At 30.6% G+C, this 18,726-nt stretch overlaps 1 protein-coding gene across 1 annotated transcript; it reads left to right on the forward strand.

The window, feature by feature from the left end:
• The first annotated feature begins 218 nt into the window (after positions 1–218).
• Positions 219–4,505, forward strand: CAHbeta (carbonic anhydrase beta). The gene is made up of 5 exons (XM_029306091.2): positions 219–411; positions 1,759–1,843; positions 2,986–3,173; positions 3,271–3,462; positions 3,545–4,505. Exons 1-5 carry the CDS (start codon positions 319–321, stop codon positions 3,752–3,754), a joined length of 768 nt encoding a protein of 255 aa, XP_029161924.1. The 5' UTR covers positions 219–318; the 3' UTR covers positions 3,755–4,505.
• The last annotated feature ends 14,221 nt before the right edge of the window (positions 4,506–18,726 follow it).

The raw sequence follows: 18,726 nt of genomic DNA on the forward strand, positions 1-18,726 counted from the left end.
AGTCCATATAAATATTCCCAATATGAACTAAAAATAACATTTAATATGAGAAAGTATCTAGTGCTTTTGCTTTTTCTGTTAATATATTTTTTAATATTTTAATTTAATTAAAAATAGATTTATTGTAAGAGTACTCATATATATTCGAAATATTCGGGTCTAAAGATCATGTTTATTTTGAAAGAAGAAATTTTGTCTAAAGGGAAATTAAATTTTCCCGCCGTTGAAGCGATAAATGGCGGAATTGTGAACTATCATTGCTCTATCTTCGGGAAAATAAATGTTTAACAGTATATTTCATAGTGCTCGAATGCTACGATGGACAGAATACTCAAAGGAATCATGAAGTACAGGAAGTGTCACCGGGAAGGAATGGTGAAACAATTTCAACAAGTCCGAGATCATCCTGAGGTACACTCGTATAATATTGAGGAAAAAATTTCGCATGATTTTTCGGTGCATATATACGTACTCGCGGTGTAACATCAGCAATCCACGTGTTACTTGTTGATATATATATATATATACATACATACAATTTTTACATACAAGTATAATCGAGGGCCATTCACCTAAACTAAAATTGCAAATTAATTTACTTAATATACATTATCATAAATTTAATTAATTAAATACAATTAAATATTTTTTTTTAATGCAGTCTCGAGTGACCTAGAACTATGACTTTGAACCATTGATTGACCAATAACTGATTAGCGACTTACTCATATATCTAATGTGGTACGATATTATAAAATGTCGCGCAAATGTCATATTTCACGTGTACAGATACTTATATAAATAGACTGCACAAAACTATAATGATAAAATTGTAGGACAGAGATATGAGTTTAGATGTCTCTTCGTCGTAAAATTCTCTGAGAAGTTAATAGGAATGATGTAAAAAAGTGGAAGAGTGAGTAAGAAAATGTAAGGCGACCGCTTTTTCGTAATCAGACAAGAAAAGCATCTAATTCTCTAATTATTCTTTCGCTCAAATTGTCAAATTTCCAATAGGACTGCGCAGTCTATTTATATAAATTATATATTCACGTAGCATTTAGCAGAACATTTTATTACAAGATGTAATATTAGTTGATTACAATGTATTCTGTTTTACCGATACTCTGTTAATACTATATATTCATAAAGCGAAATACCTACCTTATTCATTAATGGTATTACAGTAACAAGATAATAGGTAAAAATCTGAACATTACTGATAATTTTATCAACAAAATGATGATTATATATAATTAAAAGTGTATTCTAAATATAAAAGTATAGTATTCAAATTATTTATTAAATTTTTTATATTTTTAATAAAATTTTTAATCACTGAAATTTTTAATATTTTCGATTGATTCCGCTATTTTTGACCAAAACCACAATCAATAAAAATTTAAATCGGATATAAAAAATTCAGATTCTTATTTGAAGGTTCTTTTAATATAAAAGTAATTGCTATACTCTAGAATATATACATAATGTCCAATTTACTGCATGACCCTATTATGCCTTTGAGAATATAAAAAAGAATTATTCAAGAAAAAATAAGTGAAATAAAGTGATAAAAAGAAAATGTTATAATATCCTCATTGTGTAAATTTCGAATATTTTAAAACATCTAGCGGAAAAAGCATTGAAATGATGAAAGATTTAGCCGAAAGATCTTCCATTCTAATTCCAAGCTATACAGTTATAGTTGCAACATCAGCAAACTCGTAATCTGATGTGTATTATTGCTCTTATCTCTAGCCGAAAGCAGTGTTCTTTACCTGCATGGACTCCCGGATGATCCCAACTAGATTTACGGAAACAAACGTTGGGGACATGTTTGTCGGTACGACAATCTATTATAGCATTATCGCGATCGTTCATATACAGAGTGTTTCTCAAACACATGTCAAAAATTCAAGGGATGATTCCTTGGGTCATTTTAGGAAAATTTATACCTCTGATGATTTTTCGAAAATTGCTTCAAAACACTCCTGGGATATTTCAATAAATTTGTAAATCAATGAGAAGATTGGATTCATGTATCCTAGCTGGTGATAGTCATTTTCAACATTTTATTGTGAACAGTATCTAGATTAATAAGCTTTACATGTAATATATTTATGAAATAAAAATATTTAATTTCTTATAAATTTTTATCGCCCTGTGTATCTTCAAAACGAAGCGATTTTCAAAAAATCATCAGAGGTACAAATTTTCATTATATGACCCAAGGAATCATTCCTTGAATTTTTGACACATGTTTAAGAAACACCATGTATAATACGTGCGCGCACGTTTTTAGAATTATCGCTATTGTTTCATTCTTTATTTTTTTCGAGGGCAGTGTATTTTTTTTCCTCTAATGCGATGCTTCTTAAGACAAAGATTTCTCTAATGAGACATGTACGATATTCATCGATACAATATAATTTCGCAAGCAAAGGAGGAGCGGACTAATTAAGAGCCAAGCGTGGTGCGCAAATTATTTTTTCTTGTTAATATTATTTATTTCGACCCTAATTATATATCCAGCTCCTCTTTTGCTTGTGGATATTCCACGCGCATATCATAGTCTTTTACTTCGATCAGTTCTAAATATATAATTTCGATTATATCATAGGTATGTATTTTTATTTGTCCTAATATTTCATTTTAAGAGAAAAAATCATGACAAATCCCATATATTGGAATTAATATTTCATATATACACATATATATTTTTAAAAATATAAATTAAATATTATATATGCAAATTAATTTTTTAAATTAAGTTTTTTTTATATATTTTTTGCTATACATATAAGTAAACCAAATAAAAAATCGTCGTTCTTTTAATACAACGCATATCTGTAAAAGATTGATGTATTTTCTGAAATATTTTAAATTTATTAGATATTTTGTACGTGCGGCTTTTCTCGATTTATGAGAGTAACATGAAAAGCCGAAAGAAAATCGGACGGTCCCTAATCGAATTTTCCTTTTCAGTCCGAAATCCCGGTAATGTTGTTCCACACTCGCAACATTTTGTGGACGAATTTACTATGTGTGAATCAGCGGCACTGGAGCTTGGTTGTGTGGTAAATGATATAAGGCATGTTATCGTTTGCGGTCATAGTGACTGCAAAGCGATGAATCTGCTCTACGCTTTACGAGACGATGAATTTGCATCACAAGTGCGTTTTTTTTTTTCATAATATTACGCTTATAATGAAAATCCTTCGCGGTTAATTTTTGTATATGCAAAATCGTAATGCTATCCGAAACTTTTAGACGAATAGAAGAATATCTCCCTTAAGAGCGTGGCTGTGTGCGCATGCTAGTAGCAGTTTGGCTAAATTTCAGCATCTCGAAGTCACCGGTTTCCACGAGCCAATTATTTTTCAGGCTGAGACGCCACTTCGAAAATTTGTCGCTTATATCGATCCGGAAGATAAATTCGCTATCGAAGACAAGTTGTCGCAAGTTAGTTGTCGTGAAAAATTATTTGTAAAAGATATGTAATTTATATATTATAACTTTGTTATCTGAATTTATTTTGTTGCAGATCAATACATTGCAACAACTTCAAAATATAGCATCGTATGGATTCTTGAAGAAACGTTTAGAGAGACACGATTTGCACATCCATGCGTTGTGGTTCGATATTTATACCGGGGATATTTATTATTTCAGCCGAGCCAATAAAAGATTTGTGGAGATAAATGAAATAACGGAGTCATTCTTGCTTAAAGAAATTAAAAAATATTATTCATAGATATTTTTGCAGAAAGATTTGCGAGTTTATAATACTGACAATATTATATTTCCAATAAATTACAAAAGAGTGATTTATATTTTTATATACTCTCAACTTTGCAGATATTATTTATATTTATTTTAAGAATTATATTAATTATGTAATAAATAAAATTATATAGCATCAAAACGAACAATTTAGATGATTTTATCAAACTATATCGGATTATTAAAATTTAAATTATATATTTTTCATTGATTTATTCAATATATAATTATTTTTTATATATATCTATATATATACGCATACATAAAATTCTATTTATTGAAGAATATATTATATTATAAATTATTTGCAAAGATATAAAATCTGTAGAAAAAAGTATGTTTGCTTATATATCCTTTTTTTTATTTCTTCTGATTTAGTAAATTACATTTGTGATTCTGATTCAATTATAATTCAAAAAATAGAAAAAGTCAAGATTCAGAAAAGCGTCAAAGAGTCTCAAATCAATGGCAAGAACCATCTATAGATGGATGGACGGCTTCGAACGAATTAGAGCATGCCGGTTCCGAAAGAGAAAGCAAAACAACTAAAGAAGCTATAAGGAATCAGAATTACGCAGCGTTGTATCGTTATTAAGATCCGCAACTACGCTTCTTGATGGGCACAAAATGTAAACTCATATATACTATATTTTTGTATTACGAATTATTTAATGTAAGTTTTAGAGAAATTTTTAATAAATGTAATATGAAATATATTTTAAGACAGGTCTTCATGTAAAATCAAATTTAAACTAATATCCAATGTTCTTATCGATTAAATATTGATAATACATTTAATGTTTAATGCTTATATTTTATGCTGAATATTTATTTGTAATATTGTGAAAAGAAATATGATACAATACAAGTGAATACATTTGCAATTGATACTATATCAATATTTACTTCAATATTTGCAACATATTGGCTTTCTGTATATTGTATAAAATATAATTATTTTTCAAGAAGATTATGACTATTTAGGAATTATATTCCAAATATATAAGATATATTTTTAAATATATATATTATTCAAATTTTTTTCAATAGATACATTTTTCAAATATATAAGATATACCATATATTCTTTCTACGAGGAGAATTCTATTGTATAAAATTACATAAAAAAGAGTTAACTTAATAGTTTGCTGTTTTTAGAACCAAGTCACGGAATGAACAATTACATCTTCTCTCTCTCTTTTTCAAAACAAGCGATGAAATAAACCAAGCATCTCATATAGAGCGTGTACGTAGATTAGCGAGCCCGAGTTCTTGCACAGCTCCGGTTATATAGACGTAGAAACGGTGCACGCATAGTTCGTACTTTTCTATCCGCTTTGTGGTAAAAGTGAAAAGAATTCCCTCAGCTTCCTTAGCGGAATCGTCCAGTTAAGCTGTTTAAGCTGGCGTAGAGAATGTTAGAGGAAAAACAAGAAAGGAAATAGTGTGCCGAATTCTATTATTTTCGGTTGATTTGTGTATTATCAAAGACGTTGCGAATCTTTAATATATTTTTTTACTATACCGCCAAAGAAATACACATCGTCTTCTTCAAAGCCGATGTGTCAAATCAAAGAGCAACCTGCACAATTGAATTGTATTGATTAGCTACGCTTTGTACCTGTATAACAAATTTTATTTTTCCTACTTACCTACATCTGTATCTACCTGTCGCATACCGTTTTGTTTTGTGCTACCTGTGCAAAAATAGAATTCTTTCAGTTGATCAAATAATTTAAAGTCGAGGTGTCTATAGAATGTCCAAAATGACAAAACTAATAGACCTCTCGACTTTTATATTGAAACTCTGTTTTTCCCCGTAACTTTTATCCCGTACTTTTACGGTTTTTCCTTTAGTTTTTTACCTGCCGCCTAATAGAGACTACCTGAGGTTCGCCGAATGCAGGTGTAAGGTTTAGATTTTGTAAATATGTCAATATGATTTATATACTATTATAATACTTATTAAAATACTATAATAGAAATTAGAATATTTTAATAGATGAAAAAATTATCGCAACACGCAATCAATATCAAAATTTTACGTAAATTCAAATAAGCGTATCTTCGCGAAAAATTATCGTATTTGAAAACATTTTTTTTGTTTTAAAAGATGAAGTTTCTACTTTAAGAAACTTTCGTTTGATTTTGATTTCATTCTTTCTCCCTCTCTCCACCCCTTTAAAAAGTAAGGTGTTTTTTTTTCAAAAAATTGCAAAATTTGATGAACTCTACGGAGTGAAATAAATTTCTTTCGCAAATCTTATCCAAATTTTCATAAAATATGGACTTTTTCCTACAAATTAAAAAAAAAAAGCAAAGTTCGTACGATTTTTTGGCAGAGTTACGGCATATCAAAGTTATCTATGCATTTTTGTACAATTATCATCAGCATTAGCGATATCAGACGCGCACCAACGATTGCATGACAAATTGCTAATGAAGATCTCCCTCACAGAATCAGTGATCACACAATTAGAAAACGTTTACGTGAACGTGGTTTAAGATCGCAAGTTCGACATTTTCCTTTTCTAATGTATGAAAAAAATGTATGATCCATACATTTGGAGAAAAAAATATTGAACTCGCGATCTTAAACAACGTTCACGTAAACGTCTTCTAATTGATTTGATTCTGTGAGGGAGATCTTCATTAGCAATTTGTCGCGCAACCATCGTTGGTGCGCGTCGGGTATCGCTAATATTGGTAATAATTGCACAAAAATGCATAGATAACTTTGATATGCTGTAACTCTGCCAAAAAAAATCGTACGAACTTTGCTTTTTTTTAATTTGTAGAAAAAAGTCCATATTTTACGAAAATTCGGATAAGATTTGCGAAAAAAATTTATTTTACTCCGTAGAGTTCGTCAAATTTTGCAATTTTTAGAAAAAGACACACCTTACTTTTTAAAGGGGTGGAGATAGGGAGAGAGAATGAAATCAAATTTGAACGAAAGTTTCTTAAAGTAGAGACTTCACCCTTTAAAACAAGAAAAAATGTTTTCAAATACGATAATTTTTCGCGGAGACACGCTTATTTGAATTTATGCGAAATTTTGATATTAATTGCGTGTTGCGATAATTTTTTTGACCAGTGTATATATATATATATATATATATATATATATATATCGAGTAAAAGAGTTAAATATGGATTAAACACTAATCGTTGAATTATTTGTTATAAAATAAGACTATGCAATTTAGATAACTTTTAATATTAATTTTTAACTCTTTAGGAAAGGTTTTCTTTTCCAGAAAAAGACGAATCAAAAATTCTTAAAAACAGCTACATAGCCTTAAATCTTTGTTGGCTTATTGTCAAGACTTTCTAATTGTTCGAAATAAATATCTTTTCAAGGTTTTGACAATTTATGTCAATTTCCGGTTCTTTTATGCTTTCAAAGTTTTAGGTTCTTTTAAATGGTATTATTAAAAATTTTTATATTAGACACAGAATAAAGATCTAAACTAAAAGATATAAGACACATAAAATTTTCTTTCCTTTTCTCCCTCCAAAAACAAGTAAAATTGAAAAGAAATGAATTAAACTAAAAATTAAACAAGAGATAAATGTAAAAATAATGTTTTCCATCCAAAAGGAATTTTGTTGTGAAAAACTACTTGTAATTAAATTATTATTTTAGATTAAAGAGATTTGCATTGCAAGTGTATAAACTTATACGAAGGCAATATCAAAAATTTCAAAAAAGTAGAAAAATAATTTATTTAATAAGAAAAATCGATTTTTGTTTTTCCAAATAATTTTTCTTAGCTTAATATCCGGAATAACATCACGTTTAAAAACGGGACATAAGACGTCTTAAAGATATCTTATTGACGTCTTAAAGATATATTTTTAATATGATATCTAAAATACACATCTTAATGATTCCTTTAAGATGTCTTATGTCTCCTGATTTTAGACGTTTTGTCGTCTGGAATGTTTTTGAACTAATCTTTAAAGTGTGTTAGTCAAAAGAATTGAATCAGAAAGTCGATTTTTGTAAGCTTTGACTGCCTCTTGAGACAGGAAATCAATATCTAAATATTTTACTTATGTTTGGCGACAAAAATGAATCGTAAACCGGTAAATCAGGACTGTTTAGTTTCGTTGCTCCAAATATTCGTCTGTTTACTTGACTATGTAATATTTGCATTGAATGCTGACAGTTTCATCCGGTTAAAACGATCATATTATTTGTATTTGATTTGTATCAATGCTAAAGAACGACCGAATTTCATGATTCATCTTTAAGTTATGCCTATCTAACTTGTCAATCATCTGCTGTCAATATTTCCGGAAGGAGAATTTTCGTGGAATTCGTTATCAAGATCAGTATACGACTACGATTAAATTCTGAAACTAGCAGGAAATTGTTATTTTTAATTGATCCTTTATCACTAAAAGTCACAGGCAACCGGTCAATACATTCTTAAACAGTTATAGATTCGTTTTAAAATCATAAAAAATCATAGATTAAAAATGCAGTATGCTCACGCGAAATTTCCATTTTTTTATAAAACCTATGTTTAATAAGCTGTCAAAAACGCTAAACAATTTTTTTTAGTTCTGCCAACTGTTCTGTAATTACTCTTGGAAAAGTTTACGAATATGTATAAAGTAAGTTGTCAGCAGGTTTAGCTAATTTCCAAAACTTATAATGTTGCTCTTGTACATAGCAGATTTATACATCGCAATAAGCTATACTATTGTGATATTCCGTACAATAAATGCACGATACTTATTTCATCGGGCGTCTAATGATTCTGATAAATGATAAAAAATTTCGGACATTAATCCGAATGATTTTCAGTAACTAGTTAAAAAAAGAATAAATTAAAAGAATTTATTTTTACAAATGATAACATTAATCTTTTAAATACACACACATAATAAATAGTAAAAAATAAAAGATACGATAAAATATTAATTTTTCCGAACAATAAAATTTTTATTCTGATTTATCGAATGTGCATGCATGTGTGCGTGTTCGATAGGTGTGTGTGTGCATCATAGTGTCCCTTCGAAATTTGAATATGTTTCATCGACGAACCGCGGAGAACGATGTCACGACTTTGTACGATCTTCTTTTTTGCATTATACTCGCCCGAGAAAAAGAATGCACGACCAGTGGTGCGTGTCGAAGCATAACGTGTTTCTGCAGCCACCGCGCAGTGGCATTACTTCGTTACGCTCGTATCTTTCCGAAACTTTATGTCTCTGTCACGGCGATGGAAAACAGTCGGACGTGCAGTAATTAACGATGGCGCATTGCACTCACGTAATTAATTAACAAGCTGAATACTTCGGTAGGCCGTTTAATGCGAATGTCTATCTGAGAGTTACGTGAAAGGCGTGCATATGAAAAAAAGTTAGAGGACATGTAATAAGTACGAGTAAGAAATAATATACATTCGGATTTTTATCTAAATCGAACTAAAAATTCATTACGTTGACGAAAAGCTCCAATTAAAAATCGAAGATTAAATTAAATTTTAATAAAACTAAATTAAAAATATGCGACATTGATAGAAAACAATTGATCTATATTTAGATTTCTCATAATCTCATTTGTGAAATTTTAATGTTCAAAATCAGATAATTTACAATATGTACATTAATATATTTACATTGACTAAACATTTTTCACAATATTTTTATCGAGAAACCTAAATTTTTTAAATAAATGATCATTTTTTATAACAATATGTAAAATAGAATTAAAATATATATATATATATATATATATATATATACAGGGTGTACGGTAACTAACGGACCAATGATTAAGGGCGGATTCTCTGGCCAATTTGGAGACGATTTTTCCTTAGCAAAAATGTTAAGAAGTCAATAATTTTCGAGTTATAAGTGATTGAAAAAATGGATTTTTTGAAAACTAAACGTTTTGGAGTTAAAAGTCTAACATAATTACATTCTTCAGTTAATTTCAGGTAGAGTTTGCTATAATAAAATTTTAATTTAAGGCTTAATAAAGATACATAATGACAAATATTGGAAAGTTGTAAAAAATGATGACCTTTTTTGACATTTTCGCTGAGAAAAAATCGTTCCCGAATTGACCAAAGAATCCATTTGTAATGGTTGGTCCGTTAGTTACTAGACACCCTGTATATGTCTATTATTAGAAATTTAAAGTGTATTTTTTCGTAATGCATAATCATCCATTACACGAAATTTTCTTGTATATTCGTTTCCATGCGTGAGTAAAAGTGAGCTCCACGTAAAGAGCTTGTTATGCGTCATGTGCGATGCACACATCATACATGTGTGATACATATGTTTTTGCAGAAGAAAACTTTGTAAGAAAATCGTTATAACCGTGTCTTTGAGAAAATTATAAACTCAACAATTTATATTTATGTTATGCATCATAATACTATTTTGTGATACTCATTTTTAGTTATTTTCCATTCGACAGAAGGAAGAAATAAAATATCTTTAAACAGTCGCGATAAAAGTTTTAGTAGTGCTTTTTGTAAGAAATTATTTTTCTCATCAGTTAATTGTTGATAAAAGTTCCTATAAATAATAAGGATCCTCTCTATCTACACACACATTATTATATTATACACATACATATCTATATATTCAGTTTTTATATATATACTTCTTTATTTTTTGATATTAAATATTTTGAGAATAATTTCAAATTAAATTTTTGTTAAAATCCATAAGAAATTAATGGAATAAAAAATACTTTCTCTTTATAATTTAATTTAATTTATTAGCTGAATTTTGACGTTCTCTATCATGTTTTCGATCAAGAAAGTTACAATACATTTAGCATGATTCATTTATCGCTTATCAAGATGTATTGTACATTCCAGTTCTGCGTTTAAGGGAATTCTTCTAAATCCTTCTAATCCTTTTAAATATCTAAATAAATAAACCATTAGCATAGTATGTATCATCCTCGTATAATAGTTCTACAAAATAAGCGAATCTTTTAAAAGATCGTCTGTTTGCTTTTCTGATAACATTCCGTTCTATCTAATATCCTTATAATGTCTTTTTAATATCCATTATAGTGACATAATGGAATTTTTATTCTTTTTAAATCATGATTGCTTCATTGAAGAATGCTAAAATCAATGATGGAATTTCGATAATTCTTTTAAGCTTCTTATCAAGCATCACGTCAACGTCGCGCGATGTTAAGTAAATATTCTTTTACATCTTTGTAAGCAGGTTTTTTATTTCAAAAATTCAAAGAAAAAAATATATTTAATGTTTAACGTAGGTTCAGTTAAATATGATTTTCAGTTACCTATATAGTTAAAAAAATAGAATAAATTAAAAGATTTTTCAAAATGATAACATCAATATTTGAAATACGCACACATAATAAATAGTAAAAAATGGCAGATAAAATAAAATAATTTTAATAATGTATTTATATATTAAATTATAAAAAAATGCGCTCTCTCTATATATTAATACTTGATAAAAAATGCATACATAAATATTATATAACTATTTTAATTGCATAATTAGAAGATTACATATCTAAGATGCAAAAATCTATGTCCTTGGTCAATTCCCGATTTCACAATTCCGTCAAAATACACAATCGTTTAAAGTTGCACGGGTCAAGCACGCCGACAGAAATCGTCATGTCCACGGAACTTATTGAGCAACTCCGTTCAACGTGGTGTGTCGAATGTTCCCCAATGATATCGCGCATTTTTGCACGATGTTCGTAGAACGTAACGGCGGCGGTCGTAATTATACAATGTCGCAAAAGGGTACAATGAACTCGTTTGCTGTTGCACTGTATGTTTCCGCTAAGGCCAGACGAGTTCTTATAAAATAATTATGTTATATAGTAACATTGCATAAGTTCTGCTTGCTCATATTCAATGATATTTTAATCATTTACATTTAATGCAACAGACCACTATTTTAATTTCTTATATCACGTTATTATTTCATCCAGGCATCAGTTGGTAAGAAAAAAAATTATACAAGATAACTCGTTTATTTTTATATAATTAAAAATAAGGAGTTTAAAATAATTTTAAAATCGTATTGAAAATTTTTTAAATTTTTATATGATACTTAGGCAAAGTTGTTTTGAAGAGAATAATTAAAGCCACAATCTCCACTTGATTCCTCTCGACCAATAGAGCCAAACGCGATGTTATTGCGACAATTACGAAGGAAAGAACATTTTGGAAAGGAATTTGAATCCTATAAAATTCCTTTCCAAAATGTTCTTTCCTTCATAATTGTCGCAATAACATCGCGTTTGGCTCTATTGGTCGAGAGGAATCAAGTGGAGATTGTGGCTTTAAAAATTAAAAGAGCTGACTAAATAAGTATTCGCAGAATAATTAAAGTTTAATCTTATATCACGTTATTATTTCATCCAGGCACCAGTTGGTAAGAAAAAAATTATACAAGATAACTCGTTTATTTTTACACACATATAATTAAAAATAAGAAGTTTAAAATAATTTAAAAATCGTATTGAAAATTTTATAAATTTTTATATGACACTGGCACAGTTATTTTGAAGAGAATAATTAAAAATGATATGTGCGTATATGGGTTAATAAGCGCCTGCGCGATTCTTCGCATTTGATCTTATTCATAATAGAATCATGTTGGATGAATGATAATCTTGAAAAAAAGACTTAGAAGTACAATGGAACAACGTGCGTATCCATCTATAATACTTTATGCAAACGAATATCCTCTACGTGTTCGTCGACGCCTCCTCGGCGCAATGCGCGAGTATTGCAGTTTGTCGTGCGTAGATCGTTCATGCGTGAGCGTATATAAGTTCAAGAACAATGGTGCGTGCTCCGGTGCTCCGATCTATATAATGTACATAAGTATGATTTTACTTTAACCGGGCAGAGCGATGGCTGCGCCGGCGACTGCTCATTGTGACTGCGACGGTGGCGAACAGCTCTTGTCCCACTGACCCAAAAGCACACTTACCTATGTTATACTATGCTTGCTGTATTCGCGGTTCCGTTGTCGTCGCTTTGTGCCTTAATGCCCATACATATACTACGGCGCAGCACGTTACTCGCAACGAAAATTCCTAATTATTATCGTAAACGTGTCGATGGAGACGCTTCGTTCGATTACTTTTAATGAAATCCTCAGCTTAGCGAAGCGCATCCTCGCCATTTGTTCATAATGCGAACACTAACTCCTTCTGTAAGGATAATATCTCGTTACGAGCGAGCACATTTTGAATTAATCCAAGTATGTCTTCGGTAAATGGGACAACACTATTATTTTCCGACGATCAAATTATAATATCATTTTCTAACGGGTTATAATTCGTTATTATTTCATGACTTTATAATCGATTTTATTGTGAGTTATTTAATATATTTTTATATTAGATATTTAATAATCATAGAGAAAGAATTATTATATATTGCATATTTTTATCAGGTTCTCTATTCTCGATTTCTATAATGCCATTTGAATTTATATTTTACAAGTTGAAGCAAGATCCTCAAAATGTCACTAGTATGTAACTATTGCAATAATAATAAATAAAAGAAATATTTATGCGTTTTAAATTTTTGAAAGAGAGGATTTAGGACAAAAAGAATTTATTTTACATCAAGATTAAAAATACATTGTAAAATACATTATCAGAAAAAGATGTACCGAATATAATAAAAAGCTTTAAATTTTTTTTCTTTTCTTTCAAAAAGAAATTCTTTCTTTTATTTTACATTAGGTCCGTTTTTTTCAGTTTAGCTGAAAAAAACAGACTTATTATGTACGCTTGTATCATTTTTCAAAAATAGACATTTCTTAAATTTGTAATACATTATATGTGATTAATCTTTTATATTTTATATATTCATATATTTAAATTAATATCTTATAAATATCTGCAATACAAATTTTATGTATTTTTTCTTTAAAAAAATATTTAAAAATTTCTTTAAAAAAATATTTAATATGTACTGAAGACGTTATATAAAGACGGCTCTCTAGCAGATGTGTGCGATCATTGAAGTCGCTCTGTGCGCGAGCATTAAAGTCTCCGAGAGTATCGCGATGATTTCAACGATTTAATTTCGACATGTATTTTTATGTGACTATTTATATTTTAATAATAATATATACACAATATTAAAAAGCAACGCTTATTCGGAACGTCATTTATGATATTTTATATGCAAATTTGTTGGACTAATGAAAATAATTCAATGTTTTGTTGTCATTGTCTTCGTACATCTTATACATGAGTACACATTGTGCGCGTGCGACTGATGTTTTGGCATTCTGGAATCGTTTTTATTATCTGCCATATAGTTATCGTCATGAATGCGAATGAGCAGCAGCTACTCTATCATCGCAGTGAAAGTTACGACAGGTTCTCGTATGTGGCGTTTTCTATTTAGGACTATAAATATATCGACGATGCCTGTGAATTTAATGAGGTTTTAAATAGGACACAATCTGTATGATTGGTGAAATTATGCACACATACAATAAATAAACATAGTTTACTGTATTTTCGGGTATCGCTAAATAAAAAAAAACGCAGAGACGTTAAATCCCGATGATATGGCAAAGTATCTATATGCATTAATAAAAATATATTAAAGCAGTAAATAAAATGATATATTTTGTTTAACTAATATCTATTATTATCGTTGTAATTGATGTATATCGCAGTCAGAGATGTCATGCTTGACGTCGAAATGAGATCAGTGGCCAATGAAAGATTGAAATTCATCAATGATAAGATCTTCGTTCTCGACAACAACAAAAAAGTACAAACGCACGGGCACGTAACACGCACGACTCCTTCGGCGTGAGCACGCACGAGCTGGCTCGTCTCGCAATTTACTCTCCATCTCGATTGGCCCACTTGCTAAACAGGACAAAACCGGAAGAGTGACTGCGGCCCTGCACCGCGACGAGAAGGGAGAAGAGAATTCGCTCGACTTTTTCATTAGAGCCCGAGGCCGCGAGAGAGAAGGAAGGACCGCTCGATGAGGCTGATGAGGTAGGAATGAAGGCGGAGAAAGAGAGAGGAGACGACAACTTTTTTTATTCCCGAACGATATTGAATATACATATATGGAAACTATGTCGAGAGTCGTAACAAATTTTGATTATTAATATTGCTTGAAAACTTAGAAAAGAGTGTAAACATATATATTTATTATTTATTCATTTTCCGCGGTTTCCAAATCAAGTTCTTCAGAAAAAGCTTGACATGACAAAAATTTTTTCCGCATTTTTAATTTTTTTTTATTTCAGAATTGTATACTTAGTTCTCGAATAAACTTATTAATGTATAACTACGTCAATGGAAATATTTTAATGTGTGATTAAGCAAATGACTTTTCGCGTTGATAAGTAATAAAATTAAGATTAAGATAACATTTTTAAGGAATTTTAAATATCAAGAAATCAGCTATGTCATTAAAACATGATAAGGAATGCGATAGAATAACAATTTGATAAAAATAGGAAAGGAATAATATATAGAAGAAGGAATTCAATGTATGTCAAGGCAAGGAAGAAGAAATATAAAAAATGCCAAAAAATTTTATATATGGCTCGTTATGGGCCGCCGTAAAACGAACGCGACCCACTCTTGGTTTCGGATGGAACGAGCAAACTATGGGAAGAACCTCTTCCTTCGCATTCTATTCTCGCGTTTCCGCGCCGACGCCGCCGGATCGCTCGGTCTCTTCTTGCTCCAATTGGCCCGGCCACAACTAAGAAGAATCACTGGCAATTGGCCACGACTCTTGCGAACGGACCTAGCGGTCTTTAGTTAGTGTTGAGATAAAAGCGACGGTTGCCTGGTGCGAATTAGGACGTGGGGGAGACCGTGATACTTTTCACTTTTCATCTTTCGCACTATACTATTTTATTCTTGTGTGATAGTTATATGTTAATATCGCAGCATTATGGTATACATAATATGTTAGTATATGTGAAAGAGATAGCTCTTTGTTTTCCCTTATGTCAATTTGAACAAATAATTTTTGATAATTCCATTTTTAGAATGGAAGGCGAATGAGATATTAATAAATAATATATATATATATATATATATATAGATCGTTTCGCTTTTTTTGATATTTCTGGAATATCTGATATTTAACATCCCAGACAACACCATGTCTAAAATTGGCGCATAAGACATCTTTAAGATATCTTTAAGACGTCTTTTGGACATCATATCATAAGATTTCTTAAAGACGTTTTAAAGACTACTTAGAGATGTCTTATGCGCCACTTTTAGACATGATGTTGTCTGGGATGTTAGACGATTAATCATAAGAAAATAAAGAAATTAAAAGATTTGTGAAAAATATTTGATATCTGATTTGAAATACATTTTTGAATATCTGGGATTCTCACGGTCGTGATAATTACGATAATTTGATGCTGCACTTCTCTGGCACAAGTAGACTTCCGAGGAATAAATAAGGAACTCGAATGTACGAAAAAGAGCGGAGTCTCGTCTTATCCGGATATAGGGAATTAAAAATTCGCAAGTCGGTAATGCGCGCGTCAGAATAATTAAACGGCGAGCCATCGCTGTATTTCTTTCCAGCAACGTAACTGGGGCGTAATTTTTCCCGTCCGATACGGTTCTCGGTAAAAAGATTTGGACGAGTATAAAGCAACGAGCGCTGTATGGTTCATCCATTTCTACGAGATCCAGCACCGCGCATCGGTGTCTCAAGTATGGTCACGCATAGCAGAATTAAGCCAGTCATCCGCTTCTTCGTTCGCGGCTGACTGGCTTCCAAAACCGGGTCACATCTTTTTCATCGAGCGCTACATAATTGACAATGAGCATTTACCTAGTTACGCTTTCGAAAATAGGGCTTTGGGCCCACTACTTGATATGAAGCTCATATATACATATATATATATATATATACCTACGTCCGTCGCTCGTGATCCGTGGGGCTTCTCTGCTCGTATCCGAATCCGGAACCTTGTTCGGATACACGAGTGGGACCCCACGCTCCTCGGAATGTCCTCATTTTTTCGGGGTCTCGAGGGCCGCGTGACTTCCTCAACGTAACGCAGCCAGATGTCCGTCTCACTTGCCCCCTTTTGAGGTCCACGTATACTGTTTGTCATCGTGTCATCGCGATGACCATCTAGAACAAAAATATTGCTTCTAAATTCATTTTTGGAACAAAAGTATTTATAGAAGCGCCGATAATCCGAGTCTTAAGAATTTAAAATCATTTTGTTTGGAATATATTTTCAATTTTTTGTGTGCAACTCAACCCTTTTATTGCATCTTATTTTTTCAATCTTTTTAAATACGCGAGGATTATTTGAAAAACGAGGAAAAATCTATGCCACAAATCTGTTATAAATATAAAAAAGAAAGAAATATAAGTAAAAAATGTATGACAAATTTATCATTTTTCATTCTTTAGAATATGTGAATTACTTAAAAAATTATCCAATTTAAGAAGAGATTAAGAAAAATTATATCAGAAATGTATAAGATCTTTTTTATATAAGGATGCAAACGAAATTTTATTCTTTATTTAATGTCAAGCGGAAAACTGCATTTAGAAAAATTCTATACAATAATTAGTTACAAAAATATTTAAAGTTCAATATAAAAAAGTTATAAAAGTTGGTCAACATCTATTTAAAAATTGTATAACATTATTTCTTCACGGTAATAAGAAATCTTTCGAAATTTGTTATTTGTATCTCATTTTAATCTATATTCCTAAGAAATATTGCTACAAATGTGAATTTTTCTCTTCAAAAATTAAATATATTAATAATAATTATTTCGGAAATATACTAGAGGATACGTAACGTGCTTACTTTCAACTATACATATATACATGCTTCTTAAATTGCTCTTGTGCGACTTATTATGCGGCAGACCGTTCACCGGCCCCGTCTCGGAGTGATAAACAATTACGAAACGTATTGTTAAAAAAGGCAGCAATGCGCGCATATTTATATAACGACTGGCCAGCTAGAGCTGCTCAGGTGTGGCTTACAAAAGTCTGTAATGGCAATTTCAATCAATTTTCTCGTATGAATTACATTTTTCTAAGTATCACGATTACATTTCGTGTATATGTGTGCAACTCAACCCTTTTATTGCATCTTATTTTTTCAATCTTTTTAAATACGCGAGGATCATTTGAAAAACGAGGAAGAATCTATGCCATAAATCTGTCATAAATATAAAAAAGAAAGAATCATAAGTAAAAAATATATGACAAACATTTTTATTTTTTACCCACACATCTATTTTTATATACTTTATTTTCTTCAAATCTTTTTAGTTCATTTCGTATGTGGTCGAGTTCGAATATCTTAAAGAAGTTAAAAAGTTTCACTCGTTGCTCCACTGGACGACTTGATAGCTTGATACTGATCGCATATAAGCGCACACGTACTAATGTAGGTACGTGTGTGTGTGTGTGTTTCTGTGTGTTTGAATACGTGCAGGTTTCTTTGTCGGAGAATGGAACTGCCAAGTCCTTGACAAGGCCGCGCAAGGATATTTTTCTATTTATTTATTCGGCTATTTTTTCCAATTAACAATTGATGGATATTGTTGTCTATCAGATTTTAATGTGCAATCACATGTTCATTATACTGCAAGAAATTGTAAGATGAAAATATATCGTCTGCTGCGAATCGTACTTTATTGCAAGATTCCTTTTTATAGCTTTAACAGCCAGATCATTAACAAAGCTTTGAAATTTTGTATACAAACTATAGAAGCAGTACACACATAAAATAAAATAAACGGAACTCCAAAGTTAAGCCATACTATACAAAATAAATAAAACTGAATGGAGTAGTTATTGTAAAGTAATAAATATCTGTCAACCATTCAAAATGCATTGCAGAATGCAGGTAACGGTTCAGGTACCTTTTTGGGTATACGTGAGTTTATCATTTTTA

This window comes from Nylanderia fulva, unplaced genomic scaffold, assembly GCF_048542155.1.
Source record: "Nylanderia fulva isolate GAGA-0341 unplaced genomic scaffold, ASM4854215v1 Scaffold3, whole genome shotgun sequence".
NCBI lineage: Eukaryota > Metazoa > Arthropoda > Insecta > Hymenoptera > Formicidae > Nylanderia > Nylanderia fulva.

Bases quoted from the DNA above. Each gene is read 5' to 3' on its own strand.
- CAHbeta (XM_029306091.2), top strand. From the start codon at position 319: ATGGACAGAATACTCAAAGGAATCATGAAGTACAGGAAGTGTCACCGG. The intron at 1,844-2,985 runs GTACGACAATCT...TTTCCTTTTCAG, and splicing joins CGTTGGGGACATGTTTGTCG to TCCGAAATCCCGGTAATGTT. The intron at 3,174-3,270 runs GTGCGTTTTTTT...CGAAACTTTTAG, and splicing joins ACGATGAATTTGCATCACAA to ACGAATAGAAGAATATCTCC.